The 23,463-nt window shown below is 62.4% G+C and overlaps 1 protein-coding gene across 15 annotated transcripts; it reads right to left on the reverse strand.

Moving 5' to 3' along the window:
- Positions 1–126: 126 nt before the first annotated feature.
- Positions 127–23,198, reverse strand: PHLDB1 (pleckstrin homology like domain family B member 1). Of its 15 annotated transcripts, none has more exons than XM_042882375.1 (25): positions 23,121–23,198; positions 20,945–21,043; positions 20,063–20,186; positions 19,736–19,906; positions 16,911–17,036; positions 14,010–15,253; positions 12,121–12,354; positions 11,915–12,052; positions 11,693–11,830; positions 9,184–9,312; positions 7,714–7,869; positions 7,458–7,568; positions 7,105–7,194; positions 6,435–6,557; positions 4,826–4,981; positions 4,256–4,420; positions 3,804–3,920; positions 3,595–3,697; positions 3,244–3,288; positions 1,906–2,197; positions 1,285–1,375; positions 1,041–1,187; positions 677–896; positions 480–565; positions 127–377 (listed from the first exon to the last, which is right to left on the reverse strand). In XM_042882375.1, exons 2-25 carry the CDS (start codon positions 21,002–21,004, stop codon positions 237–239), a joined length of 4,407 nt encoding a protein of 1,468 aa, XP_042738309.1. In that variant the 5' UTR covers positions 21,005–21,043; positions 23,121–23,198; the 3' UTR covers positions 127–236. The 15 variants fall into 15 exon arrangements, with proteins under 15 accessions (XP_042738309.1, XP_042738310.1, XP_042738308.1 ...); XM_042882376.1 differs by lacking the exon at positions 23,121–23,198 and adding an exon at positions 23,005–23,078; XM_042882374.1 differs by lacking the exon at positions 23,121–23,198 and adding an exon at positions 22,880–22,961.
- Positions 23,199–23,463: the final 265 nt, after the last annotated feature.

The raw sequence follows: 23,463 nt of genomic DNA on the forward strand, positions 1-23,463 counted from the left end.
AGCAGTACCTCCGCGGTGACAAAGGAGCGGGCCGTCCGTTGCCCGCGAGCGCCCCCTGGCGGCTGGAGGACCCCGCCCCTCCCCGGCCCCGCGCCGCGCGGCTTCACATCTCAGTGCTCTGACGCGTTTCCAGTAAATTGTTTTTAAAAAGTTAACATAAAAAACAAAAAACAAAAAACCCGCCCGTGGCCGCGCCCGCAGAGCTCTGTGCCGCCCGGCTTCGCCCAGCCCGGCCCTCAGTTCATGAACTGCGTGTAGCCCTCGGCCCCCGTGACGATGACGTCCATCCAGATGCGCATGGCCTCGGCCGACGGGGCCACCATGAAGTAGAGGCGGTCGTGGGTCTTCACGCAGAACGTCAGCGCGGGGTTGGGGCTCTGCGGAGGAGAGCGCAGGGTCAGCATGGCAGTGGGCTCCCCTGGCTCCTCCCACCCACCCAAATGCCGGGACAAAACGCGGCAGCCGCAGCCCGGGCTCACCTTAGCAGCGCTCCGGAGGTGGTCGTAGTACACCTCTTCAATGGCTTGGAAGTAGATGACACCTTTCAGCTTTGTCTCGTGTTTATCTGCCCCACGGAGAAAAGCAACGTTAGCAGGGGCATGGGGAAGGGATGCGGTGACAGCCACCTGGCCGTGGTGCTGGGGCTGAGCACTGCCTGGCACGCCCAGGGACTCACCCACGTAGTAGGAGACGGTGCGCTTCATGCGGTCAAAGACGAACCAGCGCTTCTTCCAAGACTTGATCTTGCCTCCCATCTTGACCAGGTAGCCCTTGCACATCTTCTCTGTCAGAATGACGTGATAGCACGTGTCCACGCTGTGCCCCGAGGACTCGATGTGCAGCCGCAGGTCAAAATCCTCCTTACGGATGGGGAGGTACCGCGTCAGAGGCCGAGCCTGGGAAAGCAACACCATGCTGCAAACCTCGCTGTGCAGGCACAGCGCTGTGCACCCATCAGCACCACCGAGCTCAGTGGCAGGTCCCTGCCTGGGGAGGGAGCTGCAGCATCCCAGGAGGAGCTCTGTCCCGAAGCCCCACACCTGTGAGAAATGTTTCTCCCGCAGCTTGACCTCCTTCTCGACCAGCTTCTGCCGGCGGGCCGTCTCATCCTGCAGCCGGCGCTCCAACTGCTCCCTGCGCCGGCGCTCATCCTCCAGTGCCTGCCGGCGCAGCTCCATCTCCCGCTCCTGCAGGTGTAGAGGTGCTCAGGCTTGGGGACCCAATGGATCAGGGACACGGCCCCTGTCCCGCTCCCAGCCTGCTCCCAGGGGTACATCTGCTCACCCGGGACTCCATGAGCCGGGACTTCTCAGCATGTGCCTCCTTCAGCATCTTTTCCATCTCCTCTATCTTCCCTGCGTCCATCCCGCTTGCACTGCAAGACAAGCACAGCTGCCATCCTGCAGACAACTGAACACCACTGGGTCAGTACACACCCACAGCATAACTCCTGCTGCCCTGCCTGTGCCAGGGCCTGGCTCAGCACAACTCAACGCTGCTGGAGGTTCTCAGGAAACAGCAGCAAAGCCCCAGTGCTTGGCTGGGGCAAGGACAAGACGCTGGGCCCCATCCCTCCAACAGGGTCAGCCCTGCACAGCTGGTGCTGGCAGAAGCTGCAGGTGAGCATGGGATGGAGGATGGTGCCATGAAGGTGTCATAGCAGACAGCTTGCATCAGGCAGCTTTCATGCAGCACTCAAGCCCCTCCTTGCACAACACAGCAGTGATAAAGAGCCCCTTCACACCCCCTTGTCTCTGCAGTCAGGCTGCACCCCTCAGGTGTGAAGGGAATCCTGGCTCAGCAGGTAGCTACAATGCCTACAGCAAGGACTCTGGGCCAAAGAAGACACGCAGCCTACACTCCTGCACTGCTCAGCCTAGGGCCTACAGCCAGCCCCAGGATTACCTGGACATGTTATCAGGTGAGCAGGCTGAGTTGTTGCCTGTGGAGATGCTGGTCTCCATGCTGTCCGAGCTCTCCAGGCTGAGGGTGTCATATGCGTGGTCCAGCTCCTCGGCCCGTGGGCCCGCACCGTGGGCGTGGTGGTGATGGAGGATGGAGTGATGCATGAGCGGAGGGTAGGATTGGGGGAAGGGGGGCTGCCCGTGCAAGGCTTCCCACTGCGACTGAGCCTCGGCCGCTGCTTTCTGCTTCAGCTCTGCCAGGCGCCGCTTCTGCTCCTCAATCACCTGCTGACCTGTGCCCCGGGAAGAAGGAGAGAGCAGGTCGGCAGGCAGCTGTGGGCCTACAGGCTCTACTGCCTGGGCATGGAAGGACACAGAGCTGCTGCAATGGAATGCCGCACTCCGAGTTTGCCACAGCCTGGCTCAGGGCTGTCCTCAAGAGCCCGGCTCTGGCTCTGCAGCAGCACCATGCCTTGCTGAGCACCACATGCTCAGGAGCTGCACTCCTGGCTCAGCATCCATGGGAATGAAAGGGGTTGAAGTGGGGCAGGGGGAGATGGAGGTGGGCTGCAGCCGTGGCTCTGGTTCGTGAGCAGTAGCACCTGCCAGGAGGAGCTGGGCCCAGGGCTCAGTGAGAGACTGTGCCCTGATGCTGGCCCTGGCTCCTCAGAAGGGCTGGGAGGTTCAACCCAGTGGCCAGGCCCCGCTGCGCTCACAGCTGCCAGAGCTGTGGCAGCTCCCCCGGTGCTCCTCTCTAGGCGCAGGGCTGACATGCGGCACAGCCCTCCCCAGGGACACACAGCAGCTGCTGTTCCAGGTCAGCACTTGGCACAAGGCCCTGCCTGCGCTCCGACACACGCGGCGATGGCAGCCAAGGAGCGCATGCGTCAGGCTGGCGGGAGCAGGCTGGCAAAGCATTGGCAGGGGAACAGCCTGGGATCGTGCCTGCCAAGCCCAAAGCCCAGCCTCTGGTAGCAGTAGCTCTGGCCTAAAGAATGCTGCAGAGAGGTGCTGGCCATGGCGCAGCCCTGCAGCATGCCTGCTTTCGCTTCTTGTCCCAGAGGCACTGTCTGTCCATGCAGCACAGCATTCAGGAGGATGAGGCAGGACCTGAGCTCCCATGTCCCTGGGGGATGTGAGAGCACTGAGCTTCTCTTAGCTCCTGTGTCGTGCAGAATGCCTGCAGGGGTTGAGGGGTTTGTCCATAAGCAGACACTGACAGCACCCTGGAGTCCTGGCTAGCCATGCCCCCTCCCCATCCACACAGAAGGTATCAGCAAACAGCCATGCTTCTGCCTTGGGGCTACTCTAGGCAATCCGAGCCGCTCCATGTCTCTACCTGGTACATCGCCTGGCTGCAAGGGCTCTGCTGGGAGTGGGTCGGCTGGAGATGCACCATCAGGCGGAGGGATTGAGGGAAGGGGAGAGAGGGGAAAAGCAAGAGACCGTGAGCAAGGCGCTGTGTCCTGCTGGAGCCTGGCTGCTGCCCACAGGGCTGCCATGGCCCTGGCTGATCCCGCTGCCCTTGGCTGGGTGGGTAGAGACATAGCCAGATTCCCTCCTCTGCCAAGCTGTGCAGAGAAGCTGGACCACCACCACAGCCTGGGCTGCTCTGCGTGTCTGGGAAGAAAGGCATGCCCAGTGGGAGCACAGCCCCATTGAACTGCGGCAGTGTGGAGCTGGCACTCACCCTTCTGCTGCAGGGCCAGCTGGCGTTTGGTCTCGATGTCCTGCAGTGTGGCTGCCAGGTTGCGTGGCAGGCTGCCTGCGTGGCTCGGGGCATGCAGGGGACCCTAGGGCAATACAGCATGTTTTAAGCACTACCCTGTGCACTCAGGATGGGGCTGGTGTTGGGCAGCAGCAGCCCTGCATGGGGCACAGCTCCCACCATGGCCATACCTTGGGCGAGGGGCTGCGGCCCAGCACAGAAATGTTGAGCTGTGAGGATGATGGGGTGCCACTCTTCATCCGAGGGGTGAGGGCACCAGTGTCACCCTCCATTTTGGCACGATAGACCTGGGCACAAAGATGCAGAGGTGAGTAAGGAAAGAGAGGCTGAAAATTCCCACATCGGGCTGAGAGCTTCAGCTCCAACATCGGTACCAGCTCCCACACCACTCCTGCCCTGTGCACGCTGCACATCCTGACAGTGCCCTCGCCATGGTGACAGCTGACGCACCAGCACAGAGTGGTGCTGGAGGAAGTGGTCCCACACTGCTGCAGGCTCCAGTATCCAGCTGAGCACCTGCCAGCTCCCCTGGCCCATAAGCCTCCCCCAGCACAGTGGCACCATACGATCCCCAAGGCCTGAGTTGTAGCCCCATGCAGCTGCAGGGGGAGCAGGGCATTACCTGGAGAGGCTTTTGAGAAGAGTAAGCTTTAGCTGGAAGTGGAGGAGGGGAAGAAGGAGGAGAGACAGGAGATAAGGTCTCAAAGCCAGCCATGACCTCCTGGTACCACTTCTCTAAATCAAGAGCCGGGAGCCATAGTGGGCCCCCTGGAAGCTGCTTCTCCATCTGAAGAGACACCGCGTGAGATAGGAGGGACAGACAGAAACACAAAGACAGAGACACAAAGAGAGTGAGAGATCAGAGCATCACTGCCCTGTGTGGTGCTTGGCCCCAGGTAGCAGGGGCATGGCAGGCGAGGTACAGACCCCAGGGACCCTGGTGACCACTAGAAGCTCCAGGACACCCCTGCTCATCAGCAGCCCAGCACGTGCTGGGCAGAGCTTGGGTTGCTGCCACACAGGTAGCAGAACAGCAAAGGCAGCAGTGGGGCTGCAGCTCATGCCGGTGTTTGGGCTGTTTCAGCAGCACCCTGGGCACCTCATCCCTTTCTGTATGTGCCCCTCAGCCTGCTAGCACCTCTCTCTGCCCAGGGAATGCTTGGGGATACAGGGAGGGAAATGGGACACAAACCTCTGCGGAGATGGAGGGAGAAGAGAGAGCCGGCAGAGAAGGAGGAAGAGGAGTGCAGCCTGAGGATGAAGAAGCTGGAGGGGCACGGCCCAGTGGGGAACCAGCAGGGGCACTGACACTGCCCAGGATCCCTGAGAGCTGCTCAATGGTCACGTACTGGGCAGAGAGAAGCAAAGTGAGCTGTGAAGAAGGGCTGTGGGCCAGGACAGCCAGGCAGAGATAGGTACAGAGGAGCAAGCAAACAGCGATGGGGAGAAGCCCTCAGAAAAGGTATCAGCATCCCCAGGAGAAAGGGCAGCATGTGGTGACGCTGATGCTGCAGAGCGCAGAGCATGGACCTCAGACATCCTTTCTCCATTCCCTCATCATGCCCCCAGCCCAGGCAGCATGCAGCATGGACAAAGCTCTGCTCCCCCCTGCTCCGCATCCTCCCTGCATAGGTGCAGTGACCACAGCCTGAGAGATCCCCAGAGCCAAAAGGCAAAGGGCTGCCACATTGATCTACCTGCTCCCTGCTCTGCTCCTGAGCTCTGCTCCAGCACTCAGAGGGCGAACCCTGCACGGAGCAGACAAGAAGCGCTCCCTAGCAAGGCTGGGTTGCTCCCACCGCTCCTCCCTGCTCAGCTGCAGCAAAAGAAATTGCCCAGCCTAGGGAAGAGGTGAGCTCTGAGCACTGGGCGCAGGAGGCGGCCACATGGCCAGCCCACCACAGCCCCAGGCAGGCAACCCGAGCATGCTCTAGGGCAGGTACCTCGTTGGCTGCAGGGGGCACAGCAAGCAAGAAAGAGTGTTGAGCAGCAGCGGGAGCAGCAGCAGAAGCTTTAGTGTCCAGGCTGGAGCCGTATGCATTGCTGTAGAACCTGAAAACGTCAGACAGCCTCATGTACTCCTAGAAATCCACGGCGGAGAAGGAGGAGAGTTAGACCTATGTGCTAGCCTCATGGCATTGACCTCAAAACAGGAGCAAACCTCCCCATGCACACACGCGACCCACCGCTGCCAGCTGAACCCTTCCCTGCTTGCTATCGTCCCCTTCTGCAGCTACCTGAAAGCAGGGCTGGGAGTCCCAGCACGATGCCTTTCTGCTGCTTTAAATGCAGCATCACCACACGCTAGAGACAGAAGACTCCAGCCTGTACTGCCACGGCTCCATCAGCCTGAGCCAGGAGTCACCAAGGTCCCCAGGCACAAGCCATCCATGGCAAGATGGCACCATGGCAATAGGAGGTGCCTCAAGCTGCCCCAGCACCACTGCAGGAAGGCAGTTCCTCAGCCAGTGCTAAGCAAAGGCGAAATGTGGGGCATCCACACTGCACCAGGATTAAAGCAGATGGAAGCAGCTCAGCACCAGCCGAGCTGGGTACAGCCCGGAGCAGGAGGAGCGTGGCAGGGACAGGCAGCTGGTGTTACCAAGCTCAAGTGTCAGATAGCTAAATGGGGAAGAACTTGTCTGCACTGCCTCAGCTTGCTGCTACAGGGTGTGACATGCTGCCTCAAGGCATCATTAGGGGTCTGGCACCCACCCCATTGCCAGCAAGGATATCCATACACAGGCTCAGCCCGCCCTGCATAGGGCAAGCACGCAAGCACATGCAGTTAGTGCCATTACCTCTTGCATCTTGGGGTAGGAGTGGGCAGAAGGAGAAGCTAAGGAGGCAGCTGCTCCTAGTGGGGGACTCAGGGGCTTAGTTCCCTCCAGCAGCTCATAAGGCTCTGAAATATGGAGGGTTTCCTGTGGGAAGGCAAAGATCACATAGGCGAGGCACGCAGAGGCAGAAGGCTCATAGCAGCAGCAGCAGCCCACATGCCCAGGTAGGCAGTAGGACATTGAGGCACGAGGGCACCCCGCCATTCAGGAGCAGGCTGGGAAGCACTGCAGCCCCAGCTTGGTCAGAGCCAGACTGGAAAGTGCTCTGCAGCTGTGCTATCCCCTCTCCTGAGGGCACCCCGCCATGCCACCCACTAACAACACGGGCTGGCGCAGGGCTCCTGCAGCCTGCCCAGGCTCCTGCAGCATCCCAGCAGTCTGACACGGGAGATGCTGCTGCTCCCAAGCCCACTTATGTTGCATTTCCCTCCCTCCCAACTTGATGTCAGTCCCTGCAGCCCACAGACAAGCCTGGAGTAGTGCAAGTGCCCAGCTTTAGACAGATGGCACTGGGAAGCAGAGGAACTGCTGCAGACATAAACTGCAGTGCCCCAGTCTTGTCCCTGGGGATGGGAACAGCCCAGCACACAGGAGAGCAGCTCTCAGGACAGTGCCCCATCTCCCCAGTTACCTCTTTGAGAGCTGAGGACATCTTTGGGAAGCTCCTGCCACCTGTGACAAGCTGGTACCGTCTCTCCAGAGATGCAAGCTTCTCCTTCTCCTGAGCACACAACAACAAGAGCAGAGAGAGGAGGAAGGTTATCATCATGTGGTGGCCAGGCCCCATCTCACACCTTAACAGCCAACCCCTGCTGCAAGAGGAGGCAGGATCCCCTCTCAGCCTAATCAGCAACATCTGCAAGGTGGGATGCTGCAGTGACTTGTGACCCCCTGGGAGCATTTTGCACGCTCAAGCACCCATGTTGCAAGCATGCAAGACCAGGGAGTGTGTGACAACCCTCTGGCCCTAGATGTAAGCCTTACCTTCTGGAGGAGCCGCAGGACATCGTTCCTCTCCTGGGCCAGGCGTTCAGCCTCCTGGGCACTCTGCAGCCGGATCTGGGCAGCCTGAGCATCCAGTGCAGCCACCCGCTCCTGGGGATGGGCAAGGGCTGAGCTGGCGGTAGGGGAAGCTTGGCAGTGTGGCTGGGCTGGGGACATGGGGTGCTACGGACATGGGGTGCTGGGAACATGAGTGCTGAGGAGCAACTCATAAGGGACTGCTGCCCTGTGTCCCTACCTTCCTGCGGGCGATGCTGCGGTGGTACTCAGCCCTGCTCTGCAGGAGCTGCTGGCTCCGCGTCTCACGCTCCTCTTCCAGCCGGCTCTCCCTTTCCAGTTGCTGGAACTCCAGGTCCTCAAAGAGCTTGGTTTCCGTCTCCAGGGCCTCTGCTTCCTTCAGACACACAGTGGGGTGGCCACTCACTCCCTTGCCTCAGTGCAAAGGTGGTGGAGGAGGCACTGGGCACAGATCCCATGGGATGAGCTTCTCGCAATGGCTGGGAGCTGCATCCAGATCAGCTGCTCCCACCTGATCCCATCCAGCCTACGGTGACGCTCTGCCAGGCTGCAGAGCCAGAAAATGCCCCGTGCTAGCAGCATCACCATTGCCAAGCAGCACGCAGGGAGCATGGCAAGCACCCATGTCACCAAGCTGATGGCAAATCCACCACAGACCAGCACCACAACAGACAAATGCCTTTGGCCCCCCAGCCTTTAAATAATGTGGCATCCTGGGATGCTGGCACTCAACTCAGTGTCTGCAAACACCGTCCTGGCAGAGCTCTCACTGCAAGAACACACTTCCCATGCCCCAGGAAAGGGACCACCACCACTCCGTGGCCACATAGAGTGCAGTGCATGCAGGGCAGCTGCCGGGGCTCCTGCACACCAGGACCACTGAGCATCCCTGAGCATCCCATCACATTCTGCGGGCAGCACCTGCTATCACCCAGACCCATGTCAAATGCAGGAGCATCCACCACCAGCCTGGAAAGGGGACGCAAGCAGTTGTGTGCTAGAGCTGTGCAGCGAGGGCTGCTCCAGCCACAGACTGAGGAGAGCCAGCAGCTACCAGAAAATACCAGATAATGGGAAAAAATGCTGCAGACCGATGCTAACATAAACTGACAGTACTGTGTAAATAAACACTCGCAGGAAATAGCTGGAAGCACACACACACAGGGACATGGAGCTCCCTGGCGCTCCCCTCTCGAGAGGCAGCCTGGGGACGGCACCCTGGGAGAACAGGGACCAACTTCCACAGGCAGTGCCCAGCCGGACACACGGACACAGCGACACCTCCACACCTCAGAGATGCTCAGCATCTGGACGCAGAGCACTGCAGCTCGTGGGCAGGCGGGCAGGGCACAGCCCGGCTCTGTGAGCCCATGTGTGGGGCGGATCCCATTGCACGGGGTCAAGAAGGACCCCAGCAGAGGACACCACGCTCAACGTGGGGCTGTGCTGTGGGGCACACGGCTCCTCCTCAGCATGCTTGGGGCAGATCCGTGCTCGTGCCCTGCCTGGTCTGGAGCCAGCACCGTGCCATGGGGCCGGGTGAGCAGCAAGCTTACCAACACGGCGCCAGCCTCCTCCGGCCCGGCTGCGATGCTCTCAGTGCGGCCCCAGCTGCCAGGGAAGAGCTGGCCTAAGCTGGAGCGGAGGGAGGTGGGCCATGGTCCAGGAGGGGTGGGGGTGAGACACTGACCCTTCGCATCTGTTCCCGCAACTGCTCCCGCATTGACTCAGGGCAGTTATCAAGGTGGCTCTTCGACTCATTGTAAAGCGCCCGGAGTTTCTCTAGCTCCTTCCTTTCAGCATCAATCTTTGCCCTTTCCTAAATTAGGGGAGAACAAAACAGAACGAAAACAAAACAAAACAAAACAAACAAACAAAAAAAACAGAAAAGGGAAACAAAACAAAAAAAAGAGAGAAAACACACTTCTCAAATCCGCGCCATGCAGAAGCTACAGGATTAGACAGGGGTCAGCCAGAGAGGGGCATTTACCAAGAGACTGAGAGAGCAAAAGCCGTGAGAACCCTGGGCTGGGCAGCGTTACAGAGGTTATGACCAGCCCTGGACCTCTGTCTCATGTTTCCATGCCAAAGACTTAAGGACAGTGGAAAGATCAATGTTGACCTGGCTTTGCAACTTGGGTTAAGTCATCCTAATCCTGCACATTGCCATCAAAGGACTCCAGGAGCTGCCAGAGGCCCTTGCTTTACCACACAGCCATCCTCACAACCACCACCAGAGCCTTCTGTTAACGTGCCCAAAACCCAGGATGCTGCTGGCAGCCAGAGCAGCTCCAATGCGGCGGCGATGTGGCTGCTGTGCATCTCTGCAGCAGCATGGCTACCTGTTGGGCAATAGGAGACCAAAGTCTGTGCTGTCCTTGTGGAGCTGCTTGGGCTGTTCTTCAGCACGTTAGTGGCAGGGCAGATGCACAACAAATGCTTGTTCCTGTCCACAGTCCGTGCAACCAGAGACACCCGGCTGGCAGGGCACCACATGTAACCCCAGTTTGAGCTGCTGAGAGCAGGGAGCACAAAAAGGATTGGGAATCCCAGCTCTCTGTCCTGCAGGCTTTCTGCCAGGACAACCCCCTGGCACATCAGACTGTGCACTGCTGCATTTTTGTGCATTGCTCAAACAAGGAAAGCCCCATCCTTGCTGGAACATTACTTAGAAATCCTGAAAATTCCTGCAATCCTGGGAAGGAATCTTGTCCATGAGTATTTTGCCTCAAGGTCTTGTCTCACAAGCACCTTTGCTCACTTGGGCTTCTACTGGATTTGCTGCTGCCCAGCATTCAGGTAACAGCGCTGTGTTGTCTGTGTATGTGCCTACATCGTCCCCCTCTGAGGACGGTCCTTGCACACCAAAGCAGCCACATCTCAGTGGCAATGGCTCTGGTGGCACCAGCATATCCCACAGCTGCCCCTGCCCTTCTCCCACTTGGCACTGAAGACACATCCCTGGAGTAGTGCAGGATCCCCCTACCCCCTTGGGGAGCTGATTCCTGCTCCCTCCAGCACAGGAGCACAGTAAGCCGAGGCCATCCCTCCCTCCTGAGCACAGATGTGGGGGCAAAGTGGACAGAGGATGCAGAGGTGGATGGGACGTGCTGCTGCCCCACGTTCCAGACCTGGCTGTGAGTGGGGAGAGCAGAGGTGTCAGAGGTTAGTGACAGAGCTCAGAGCAGCCACTGTTAGAGCCAGTTAGTGCAGACTGAATAGGAAAGCAGGTGGTTAAGTCAACTGAGACTCTGGGAATGAGGCTTCTTTTTGCTCCTCTCCTAGCTCTGCACAACGCAGTCTTTCACTAGAGAAAACGCCTGCAAACGGTCAGAAAATCAAAAACAAACCACAAATCCCCAGCGCTGCAGCAGTGCTGCTGGGTGTGCTGGTGACAGCTCAGCCCCACACGGCCCCAGTTGCACACAGGCACTGAGCAATGCACGTCGGGGTCTCACAGCCTGAGACCAATCGCAGGGAGGCGAGACGTGGTCTGCCCTCCCACCAGGACTGCAAAAAGAATCCAGGCCCAGGAAGGAGCAGCAGGAGCACACCTTGCAGCCCGGAGCTGCTGCTCAGCATCCTGCAGGGAGCTCCTGGCCAAAGCTGCAAAATGCTCAGAAGAGAGCAACCCAGCCACCTCTAGCATTACAGATGCTCAAGCAGTCACCACCACTGTGTGTGACCAAAGCATCCCCGCGGGCAGCAGAGCCAGTGGGCCTGCTGCAAACCTCAGCTTGCAGGAAGGCTGTGAGCTGGGCAGTGCTGAGGCCTCATGGTCAGTGCTAGGGCAGCCCTGCAGCACCAAGCCTGACAGTGAGACTGACAGCACATCCCCAGCATCTGCCTCTGCCCTCCTCTGGCAGGGCTGAGGGACACCACGCCAATACCAAGCACACAGACAGACAGAGCCCGGCACAATGTGAACACAGAGAGAGGAGAGAGAAAGGCACTGCCCAGCTTGCTCGCCCATTCCTCTTCCTCCCTCTCTGCACAAACACTGGTGCTCCCATTGCACATGAAGACACCTGGGAAGACCTCATGGAGCTGACACAGCAGCTGTCACCGAATGCCTCTGCAGAATCCAGCCACATGTTCCAGCATGGGAGAACCCCACCAGCGTCATCCCTGCACGTGGGCACCAGGACAGGGGACAGCATGTCACAGCCCCAAGGGGACAGCCCTGCCTCGGGGCTCACCTTGTCCCGCTCCTTCCGGATGCTGGCGTCCAGGCCGGAGAGCTTCTCCTGCAGCTGCTGCACCACCTCCTGCTCCTGCTGCAGCCGTGCCACCTCTGACTCCCGCTCGCCCTGCAGCAGTGCCCTCTCCATCTCTGCCTGGGGTGACACAGCTGTGTCAGCATGGCCGCTCCAGCCCAATCCACTACCCAGTGCCCATGTGGGTGCTGCCCAGGCCCTCACCTCTCGCGATGTCTCCTGCAGCTGCTGCTCCAGCTCCTTGACACGGCCTTTCAGCTCATCCAGGCGGCCGAACACGCAGGCTCGCTCCTCTTCCAGCCGCTGTGCCTCCTTGGCGCGTGGGCCTGCCAGCTCCTCGTGCTGCAGAGGGAGCAGGTCAGCACAGCACAGCACGGAACGGCTCAGCCCAGACATCCCCATCCCCTCACCTCGTGGTGTGTGCTCTCGGTGCTGCTGCACTCTTCCTTCAGGTTCTCTTCATCTGACCTCTCCAGGCTCTCCCTCTGCCGGAGCACACCCAGCTCCTCTGCGGCACGGCCCAGCCCTGCTGTGCCCCTTGGTGCCCGCCAGCCGGCATCCGTATGACCAGGCAGCAGCTCAGAGCCGTCTGTCTTGGTGTACTCAGCACAGAGGTTCAGGATGGTCTCCAGGCGCTGCCGCTCCTGCAGGGAGGTTTGGTCAGAGCAGACCTGCAGCACCCATCCCAGTGTCCACAAACGTCCCTCACCAGCACGGCTGCCTGCATTGCTGCGGGGCACAGGGATCACTGCTGTGCCCAGGGAGGGGACGCAGTGCCCATCTGGCAGCAGGGCACATACACACAGACCACAGCGTGACGTGCCAGGACCAACATCCCCACATTGAGGAAGGAAAACTGTTTCTTGGGGAACGTTGGCTGCCAGCAGCTCACCACAGCCACAGCAGCAGGACTTGGGGCACTTCCCTGTTTCCCAGCAGCATCCCCTGTGTGTCACCCTGCCCTGTGTGTCCCACTCCCACGCATCCCAGATCATCACCACCTCCGCACACAGGAAGCGCTTCCTCCAGCTCTGGGCACATCGCCCGTGTCTGGAAGGTCCCGGCTGCCCTGATGGACTTCCAGCACTCTGCACACCAGGGGCTGCGCTGCTCCATGCCCCAGCCCAGTGCACTCAACCAGCCCTGGGCAGCAGTCAGAGCATCGGCCTGCAGTGCATGTGGCATGCCCAGGGCTGGAGACAGACTAATTACAGACAGCAGCCCCGGCTGAACGCCGCGCTGCCTCTGTAAGGGGCTATTTGTAGGTGGTGATTCAGGCTGTCTGCCTGCCGTGACTCAGGACTGAGTAAACAGGGCTTCTGCTGCCCGTGCCACAACATGGGGATGGGCAGAGGGCAGGAAGCACCCAGCAGGGTTCTGGATGGCACCTGGGGAGGTGAACACAGCCAGGGCATCTGCAGGGCATCTCAAATCCTCAAGGATGCGGGCTGTGCCAAACCATCAGCCCAGGGCCCTCCCTGGGGAAACACAGGCGGTACCCCACACCAGCCTTGGGCAGCACTGGGTGCAATGCCGGTGGGGACACACACGTATCTCCTGCACTGCACAGCCCATCAGGGTGAGCCAGGGCCAAGCTGTGCTGCCCTAGCCCCAAGGAGCACTCCCCTGGCCCAGCTGCCCCAACAGTCCCTGGCTGCTCCCAGCAATCCACTGGGCAGCAGGGAGAGACAGATGCACAGGGCAAGCCCCACCCAGGCAGCTGCTCGCTCTATAAAAACTCTATCCCCGTCCCTAAATATAGAGATGCAATGCCCACAGAGCCTCCCAGCAGTCGGCAGCCGGGAACAGCATCTGCACACCACGCACAGGCAGCCACCGTGTCCCTGCTGAGCCGCAGCCCTGGCAAGGCACGCCTCACTTTGCAAACCCAGGGGCACTAAAAATTACACATCCACAACCAAAGGCAGCCGTGAGCATCAGAACAGCACTGCCCCAGGCTGAGCCTGCAGATTTCCCTGGCTGCTGCAAGCAGAGGGGCTTGGTGCGAGGCAGCAGCTCCCCGCACACCAGGGGCACCAACTGCCACTCCAGGCCATAATCTCTCCGGATAAGCTCGAGCCTAGGAGCCTGTTCACATCATTCATAAGCTGCCGTCAGCAAAATCCCCGAGAGAAAAGGCCTACATTTTGAAAACAACAGAAGCTCAAAGCCATTTGCAAAGAGGCCACCTCGCACTCGCCGGGGCTGCCCCCGGCCCCTCCAAGCCTCGGCTCCAGCTGCCAAATCCGGGTCAGGACCCCCTCCCACAGCCAGCAGCCCCCCGCGCCCCTCGGCTCACCAGGCGCTCCATCTCCTGCTCCCGCATCCGCTCCTCGCGCTGCCGCCGGTGGTACTCCAGCAGATCGTCCTCGTTGTCGCTGATCTCGGTGATGCTGTTCTTACGCTCCCGCACGCCCGCCGGCAGCCGCACGTCCCCCGACAGCTTCCTCTGGGCGCGGGGGCTCTGCCGGGGCGAAGGCACGGCCAGGGAGCCCAGGCTGTGTGCGGGGCTGAGGCAGGAGCTGAAGCTGGGCCGGCGTGCGGACGGCTCCATCGACAGCGGGGACGAGGGGCTCCCGGCCCTGCTGCTCCTCCCGCCCGCGGGGCTCGGCTCCTCGTGGCCCTTGCGCCTGGTTCGGGGGCTTCCAGGAACCTCCCTGCCCAGCCGGGGCTGAGGGGACGGGGCATCCGGGGCCGCCCGGGGGCTGGCGGCTCGGCGCGATAAGGACGGGCTGAGGGGCGGCAGCTCCCGCATGCTCTCCACGTTCCTCCGGGCCGCCCGCGGGCTCTCGGGGGGCTGCAGCCCACGGCCACTCTGGCTGCCGTGCGCCGGTCCCACGGCGTCCGGGAGAAGCCTGGGTGCGGGCTGCCGGCCGGGAGCGGGAGGGTCCCTAGGCTCTCGGAAGGGGCTGGGCGGCCGCTCCTGCAGGGCTGCCCGAACCCGCGGCACCGAGGAGCCCAATGTCCGGGGGGCTGCCCGGGGGCTGCCGGGCGGCTGGGAACGAGGACTGCCCGCCCTGTGCTCCTGGAGGGGGTGCGGGACCGCCGAGCTGTCCAGGGCACCCCGCCAGGCGCGGGGGCTCTCCGCCGACCGAGTGTCATTGGGGCCCCCGTAGGGTGGCGGTGGTGGGCGCTGCGGGGGGGGCTGCACGGCGTGGTTATAGCTGGAGGAGCGGAGCGGCACGACGGGGGGCACGGCCGGGCCCTGCTCCTGGCTGCTGGGCGAGTGGCTCGTGTAGCCGCCGCTGCTGGCGGGCGAGGAGAGCGGGGAGAAGGGCGGCGAGGCGTTCTCGTAGCTGGAGCCCCCCGAGGCGGCACCGGGGCTCAGCGGAGGGGACAGGAGGCAGCGCCCACCCCCGTTCACCATGGCGCAGAGCGGGGACTGCCCGCGGGACGGCGGCTTCTTGCTGGGGGACGCCGGATCCTCCAGCACCAGCGAGTCCATGATGTCCTGCAAGTCCTTCTCGATGGAGCTCACCAGGGAGTTGTGGCTGGGCTCCCGTGCCGGCAGCTGGCGGCTGCCATTCACCAGGGCTTCGGGCTCTGCGGGCAGACGTGGGAGTGGAAGTCAGAGCGGGCAGGGGCACCGTGCTGCCCTGCTCCTGCAGCTTCTGAGCAGCGCAGCTCTGCAGGCAGCCCCTCACCCAGCCCAGCTCTGCTCCACTCTGCCTTGCAGGGCTTGCAGAGAGCACACTGATGGGGCAGGAGATTGAGGCTGGCACCCAGCTGGCAGACCAAAGCTCAGTTCACTTCCATTAAACTCTCCCTCCCCACAGTGCAAGGCTCCTGCCTGCAAAATCATACTGTGCACAGCCAGCCAGGAGGGCACAGGCATGCTGGCATGCAGCCTCCCTGCCTGATCCCGGCCCGAGGCCGTGGTGTGTCTGGACACAGCTCTGCGTGCCACCGATGTGCCTGTCACTCAAAGGACATGCTAATAACAGCAGTGGCTGCTCTTGAACAGTGTCACCACACTGGCATGGGGCAGCACCACATCGGTAGATCTTGAGCTGCCACAGCAAAACAAATAGGCAGCAGCAAACACCAGCATGAGGCCTGACACTGACCTGACCCCTGCTTCATGCGCACCAGGAGTGCATCCCTGCTGAGAGAGACACCATCAGTCCCACGGCCCAGGTGGGACCCAGAGCAGCAGGCATCATCTCTGCACACGCAGTCCTGCCTGATATCACAGGGACAGAGATACAACCAGGGACTAGAAGGGCAGCAGCTGTGGGCAGCTGCAGGTTGCTCAGGGGACACAGCACCTCCTCAGGTTCTTACTCCCCGTTCCCAGCTGTAGGACCTGATGTTTTCCCACCCCTCAGCACTGTGCACATGGCACAAATCACACCATGAGTTCACAGCATCCTGCCCTGGTGATAATAAGCAGGGTGCAGCTGCACAGACCCAACAAGCACCAGTGTCTGGTGACTTCCAGTACCCACAGCATCCTGTGCCTGGCACCAGCTTCCACTGGGAAAGGGCAGGGGCTGTCCCAGCACCAAGCAGGTCCCTGCCACCTCCTCAGTGGGGAGGGACTACACTGGGAGCCAGACAGCAGCAAACAGTGCTGCTGAAAGCTCCAGCTGTGTCCTGCTCAGGGATGCACAGCCATGGAGACAGTGTGGGGATGGCACGTGGGAGCTGCCAGCCTGGATCAGCACAGCGCCTGTCTCATCCCCCTCCCTGGAGCCAGGCTGGAGGCAGGGACCTCATGCCTTACAGACAGACACAGCGAGATAAGCAGCTGCTTCAATTAAGTGCTGCAGCCAGGGAAACGGCCTTCACAGCCTCCTTGTAGCCAGCCCTACATGTAAACAGCATCTCTCAGGAAGCAGGGGAGCCTGCATGCACCCAACAGCCCTACGCTCCTGGGCTGAGCGAGGACTGAGAGCTCTGCCCCAGTAGCAGCATAGCCTCCAGACCCACACACAACAGGGGGCTTGGGTTGGGCAGAAACCTGTTACACTCTTCCCAGGCACCATTAATAATTAACAGACATCAGCACAGCCACCAGGCTGAGTCATCAGCCAGTGAAGGCACCACAGAGCATCCATGAATGGGCATCACAGGAATCCAGATCCCACTGTTATGACCTTGCACAGCCCTATGCTCCCACCCGCACCCGGGAGAACTCCAAACAAGGAGACTCCTAACATCCCCACAGCCCCACCAAGGATGAAGAAGGGCCACCTACTTGCTGGCAGTCCATAAAGAGCCGCGGGGCTCCTTCCTCCTGCTGGGATCATGCTCTTCATCCACTTGGCTTCAGCGGGGTGGTTGAAGCGGAGGAAAGTCGCCTGGCCCAGGCAGATGGTGCACCCTGGGGAGAGAGGGGGTTCAGCACCGGGGTGGGGGGGCACGGCTGGAATCCAGGTCACTGCCCGCCATCCCCACAGCCGGGTGCATCCCGCACAGCTGGGGCCACGCACAGAGCAGGGCTGGCAGCACTCCAGTGCCGCCGCCAGCTGCAGACAAGACAGCTCCTGTCCGCTGTAGGAGAATGCCTCTTCTTGGCCCAAACCCGGAGCCTTCGCAGGGAAGGCTGCCGATTCGCCATCAGGGAGGAATGCAGGGACGGGAGCCAGGCTGCGCCAGCCCCAGGGAACAGCAGCAGAGGCTGCAGATGGTCCCTGCTGAGCGCAGGCGGCTCAGACGCTGCGTGTCGCTCCCTGCACGGCCGCACGCTGGGGGACCGGCAGGGCAGTAGGGCCGGGTGGCACAGGGAGTGCAGCAGCCCCACTGAGAGCTGCATTCATTGCTCTGCCACCACCTGGATGCAGCTCAATGTGCAGCTGAGGAAAGTGCTGCCCGCACCCGCCCTGCAAGGGCTGTAAAAGGCGACTCTTCACACACACCGGTGTGTGAAGACAACAGCATCCGGAAGCCACGGTGCCAAAGTCCCACACGTGCAGTAAACACAGGGAGCTGGGAGCAGGCAGCACACAGCCAGCCGCCTTCCCCACGGGGCTGCTGCCAGCCAGCACCACGCCGGCAGCGCGAGGCTCCTGCCTGGCAGCCGGGTTGCCGACACACCCCACTTTGAAGCGTCTCCAGGGCCCCAGGGAGAGGCTCACTGCTCGCTGTCAGCTGAAAATCCCTTGCTGGAAGGGATGCATTTTTTGGAGCAGCTGAGCTGGCAGCGTGCAACCCAAGTGCAGCCCCAGCCTCAGCCCCAGCAGAGCAGGTGGGTCCGGATGGAGGGAGCTGGGCTGGGAAATCCCCAGGCAGGCAGCGGGGAGTGGGGGAGCGTGTACAGAGATCACCCTATGCCAGCTATGGTGGAGCAGAAATAACAGGAGAGCACGTGCCGACTCCAGGTCCCACCAGGGAGCTGGCAAAGAGCAGCCCTGTGTGACACCCACACAGATCAGCTCCAGGCAACACAGATTGCACCAGGTTAAGAGAAGTCCTGCACGTGTTGGGTTCAGCTGGCAGAGCCTCTCAGCACACCCATGTGTCCCCGTGCAGATGGGTCTAATTGACCCATGCTTTTCCAGGAGCTGCTCTTTCCAGAGCAGTGGCCACCAACCTCCTGCTCCGCGACCCCACTGTGCCCATCCCGAAGGAGCTGTGTGTGCTGTTCAGAAAGTGTGGACACGGGGATGTCAACAGCACCCGCACCCATCGCCCATCGGGTCCTTTTCTCCTCCACTCACGCGGCTCTCATTGTTCCCTTGGGTGACCCGCTGCAGCACGCGGTCCCCCCGAAGCACCCAGCCGCCTTCTGCGGGGGGTACGAGGGAACATGCGAGGAACATCTTCACTCTGCAGCAGCAGCGGGGCCGAACGGACCCCGCCCGGCTCCGGGGGGCTCCGCACCGGCCGAGCCCCGCCGCCAGCCGCCCCTCCCCGCCTGGCAGTGCGGGATCTCCCCCGGCCCGCGGCTCCCAGGCCTTTGTGCGGCTTCCCCGCCCCGGGAGCGCCTCGGATAAATCACCGTCGCTAATGAGAGGCTGTCAAAGGAGCGCAGGATCCGGATTTCTAACTCCGGCGCAACCCGACACCGCGGGCGATGAATGAAATGGCGGATGGAGAAAGTCTGAAAGCAGCCACCGCTGTCGGAGGGGCCGGGCTGCCCGGAGACGACCCCCGCCCGGAGCCCCCGCCCCGGCTGCCCGCGGAGGCGCGGCGCCCGAAGCCCGACCTGGTGACAGCTCGGCATCGCCCTCTCCCCACGGCCCGGGCCCGACAGACCGATGCAGACAGATGGAGGACGATAAACGAGCGAGACGGCGCTGGCCGCGAGGCGACGCGCGGCAGCTCCGCGGGGCGCCGGCAGCCCGGGGCCGCCAAACAAAGCCCAGAACCGGCGCGGTTCCCTCCGCCCCTCCCGGCGCCCTCCTCGCTGCACCCCCCGCCCCTCCGGGCACGGATACGCGTGGCCGTCCCCCCCCACCGCCGCGCCGCGCCGCACTCACCGAGACCGAGCCGCCCGCTGGCCGCAGCCGCCGCCCGGGCAGCGGGAGCCGCGCACCGGACCGCCCCGGGGAGGAGCCGCACGGGCGGGGCGGCTCCGCGGGGCACGGACGGCGCTCCCGGCGCGGCAGCGTGGGGACCCCGGGACCAGAAAGAGTGATTCACGGACAAAATGGGCAGGCACGGAAAATGTGAGAGCGGCCGTGAGGAAGCCACCCGCTGCGCTCTGCGTCTCGGCGCTGCCCGCGGTCGTGGCCGCTTGGGGTCCCCGCTCCTCTCCCGGGGACCGCCCTGAGCTCCCCCCACGCTCACGGGGTGGCTGTGGAGGGACGATGGGGTCCAAGCCCCTACAGTCACACAGGGCCGTCTGAGAACCCGGGCCCTCTGCTCCTCGCAGACATCAGCAACAGGTCTTGAGATGGTTTTCTTCGGAGCCAAGACAACTCCCGAAATGTGCCACACCTCCAGCCAGGAGCTGCAGACGCGGGACAGGCAGTGGCAGGATGGTTCTGGAGACCTGTGTGCTATCTGACGGCACGGCCGTGTCCAGGACGGCCAGATCCTGCCCAGGATCTGCTAACAGGGATCTATCCACAGCCCTACCTTGAGTGAGGCGCGTGGGCCGCTGGATCATCACACCGTCGATGGTGCAGGCATTGTTGCAGGGGTGCAGAGTGAGTGTCCCTCGCACGTTCTCGATGTAGCAGTGCTCGGGTGCCAGGCCAGGGCCCTGCAGGACGATGTCCTTTGCAGCCGTGCCAATTGTGGTCCTCCCTGCAGAGAGAGAGGCTGAGCATCCCCACTGTCGTGTGGTGAGATGGGTTCCCAGCCATGCTCACAGCGATCCTCCAGGAGCCACCCCAGGCAAGAAGCAGCTGCCTGGATTGGGGTGCACCCAAAGGTGGGGATGCTCCAGCAGTCAGCACTCACCTTCCTCCAGCGGCAGCAGTGTGATTGCAGTGCTGAGGCGGCCGCTGCCCAGGCTCACCAAGTGCGGCTTCTCTGTCTGCACCTTCAGCCCTTTGCCTGTGTCTATCAGGTCCAGGGGGCTGTTCTGCAAGGGTCAGAGCAGGATAGGTCAGTGCTGTGTAGCGCTGTGAGCAGGGGCAGCCCTCACAAGTGTCCTGCTGGGCCCTTCCTGGAGCAAGCAGAGACAGAAGCTGCCTCTGTTCCTGCTGTGCCCTGCAGTAACAGGTCATAAATATTTACAGGCTCCTTATCTTTCCATGCCACAGGATGAGAAGGGAGGGAGGGGTGCACATAGCACCTGTGGCAGCAGCCTGCTCCTTTGCGCTGCCTGCTCTGGGCCGCTCTGTGCAGCACCTCTCCTGCAAGCACCCATGTGCCCCCTAACCTGCCTGTGTGTGTATGGTCATGCAGACTGAGGGGTGGAGGCCAGGCAGGACAAACAGGAGGATGCAGACAGCCCAGGACTCCTTCCCTCCCATGCTGCCAGCCCTGGGGAGCTGCAGCAGGAGTGTGCCCAGGTCAGGTCCTGCAGGGAAGATCCCTGAAGCTTGGGCTGTTTCTAAGAGGATCCGAGGCAGCAGCCACTTAGCTCAATTGGCTTTACTGCAGATCCTGTAATAGGATCGGGGTGAGGAGTGGGTGAGGAGAGCATTGCAGCAGGGCTGGTACGGAGGAGAAGGGCTCCTTGCTGCACTTCCATGCTCCCACAGACGTTCAGTATTGCTGCAGCCAGAATTCTTCACCCTTCCCTGCATTCTCTACCACCAAGGCAGGACCCTGCCACACATTGGGGCAGTGCTGGTGGGCACGACTCGCCCTGCCTGCCGCAGCCCTGAGCCTCACCTGGATGATGGTCTGCACCCTGCGCGTTGGGCTGGTGGTGGTCCTGCTGGGAGCCTCCATTGTGTTCGCACGGAGGCGCCTGGTGATGTCAGGCACGGGCTGGGAGAGACAGAAGCATTGGTATGAGTGCTCGTGTGGGCACAACTGTGCAGGGCTCTGGCTCTGCTGCAGACCCTGTGCTCAACTCCTGTTTCCAGCCTTGCAGCAGCTGCCCAAAGCTGGTGCGCATCCCTGCCCAGCAAGCACAGGCTCCAGCACCTTGGAACACCCGCTTGCATGCTAATCATACGAAGCAGCCACCACGCTGGCACAACTCCACAAATGCTGCAGAAAACAGACCCCACTACACACTGGGAGTGGTCGACAGCTGGGCCCTTATGGCCACAGGCAGACACAGCAGAGCAGCATCCAGCTGTTTGCAGCAACATCTGCCTCCGCGCGCAGCAGCTCACAGTGCAGCCCAGCACACCCACACATGCCTGATTCCAGCACCCAGCTGCATGCCTTCATCCCCATCTCTGCACAGGCCGGCAGCAGCCAGATTAGGGGGTGCATGAACTCAGCGCCGCGTCCCCTCCCACCGCCAGCACCCAGAGCCAGCGGGGCAGCAGGGACACGGCTGTCACTGCCCACCCCTCTGTGCAGCCCGGGACTTTCTGGCCACGCACTCTGCCTCCCACCCTAACCCCAACCCACTCCTGCCCCTTGAGGGCAGCCCCCAGCAGCAGGCCTGGCCCCTATGACGCACAGACACGGCACAAGGCCAGCAGCCACCCACGGCCTTCCTGTGCACGGGGAGGAACGCGGCCCATGAGCGGCAATTTCCCTCGCCCGGCGCTCACACCGCTTGTTGTGCCGGGACGCTCTGGTTACTAAATTTACCGTCTGCTCCTTACGTCCCTCCCTTCCGCTCAAGACTGGCTGCATGCAGCTTAACCCTTCCTGGGCAGGCTGGCCCCGCCATGGGAGTGGGCTCACCCTGCGTGGGACCCCGGGGCCAGCTGCTGCTCACGGTGACAGGGTCTTCTCCCTCCCGGCCCCACAGCCTGTGCAGAGCAGCTGAGGCACGTGGGGTGCAGTGTGAGCCCTGGGCTCGGCTCCCCTCAGCATCGCTCACAGTGTCCCAGGAGGAGAGGGACAGCACTCCCAGCCCGGCTGGCCCTGAACACAGCTGTGGGGGCGAGCGGGCAGCTATTACACACCACGGAAAAAATGAAATGTTGGAAAACAGCAGGCGTCAGATTCAGGGCTGGGACGGAGCCCAGATTGCTCCGCTCGATGCGAGGGCTCAGCGGTGCTGCAGCAGCACCGCATAGGAGGGCTGTGCCAGCTGACGGGCAGAGCACAGGCACAGCCCCTGGGTACTCGGTAGCAGCTCCACGCTCCCTGTCGGATGCAGACACAGAGCCTCCGCTTTCCCTTACCTGCCACCCGGTCCTGGTGCGGGCGCTGAGCGGGAGCCTCTGCCGCAGAGTCCCCACTGCCCCGACATGCTGGCGGGGCTGCCTACCGCTGCTCATGGGCAGGGGAGCCACGCTCCCCAGCATCGTGAGACCCCACAGCCTACCCACAGCTTCGCCAGCGCCGAGGCCCGTTACGATGTCCGGAGGAAAAGCCAGCGAGGGGCTGGGCTCTGGCATAGGAAGGGAGCGGAGCCAGGGTGGGATCCTGTGCGGGTGTTAACCCTTCCCAGAACGGAGAGCCCCGCCGTACCAGCGTGCAGCTCCCCGGGGGGGGGAGGGAGGGGGGCAGCCACAGCCACGCCGCCCCCGTTAGGATCTGCCCCCACTCCCGCCAGCCACCTGCCGCACGACCCTACTCGACCCCGCTGCCCTCAGCCCCATCACCCCGTTGGACCCCATCACGGGTTCCAGCTCTCCCCGTCGCCCACCCTGCTTGGGACGGCTCCCCAGCAGCGCCCTGCCCGTTCCTCACCGGTTCCCGTAGAGGAGACGCCCGCCAGCCCCCGGCCCTCCGCCTGCAGCGCAACCCCCCGTCCCGCGCAGCCCCAGGCAGAGGAATGCGGGGCGGGAGTGCGACCGCCCCGGCCGGCGCCCCACCTCTGGCGCGGACAAGGCGGCCTTTCTTCTCTCGCCGCAGCCTGCTAAACACGCCGCTTGTTCCCGCCGTGGGAAGAGGCAGAGGCAGCAAATGCCAAAGGGTCGGGCTCAGTTACCGTCAAATAGCAAGCAGTCCCCGTGCCCCCTGCGTGCAGGGCTGCCCTCGGGCTGGCGGCTCCCGGCACGAAGACAAAAGTCCCTTTCTTCCCCGTGCAGGTCCGGGGCCTCACCTGGGCGGACGCCGAGCCCCGCGGCCCCTCCCGCCCGTCCCCACCCAGCGGGCTGTGGGGTGACCCCACTACCGCAGCTGCTTACAGGGGAGATCGGCCCACGGCTGCACGGGGAAGGGCACAGCAGAGCCGAGCCCTGCCCGCATGAAAACGGGGCCGGTGGCAGCCAGGGCCCGGCCGCAGAGGAGTGCCAGCCGTCGGGGGTCCGACGGCCGCGTGCGGAGCAGCG

This window comes from Lagopus leucura, unplaced genomic scaffold, assembly GCF_019238085.1.
Source record: "Lagopus leucura isolate 7727_CA_CO unplaced genomic scaffold, USGS_WTPT01 Super-Scaffold_100034, whole genome shotgun sequence".
NCBI classification, from domain to species: domain Eukaryota; kingdom Metazoa; phylum Chordata; class Aves; order Galliformes; family Phasianidae; genus Lagopus; species Lagopus leucura.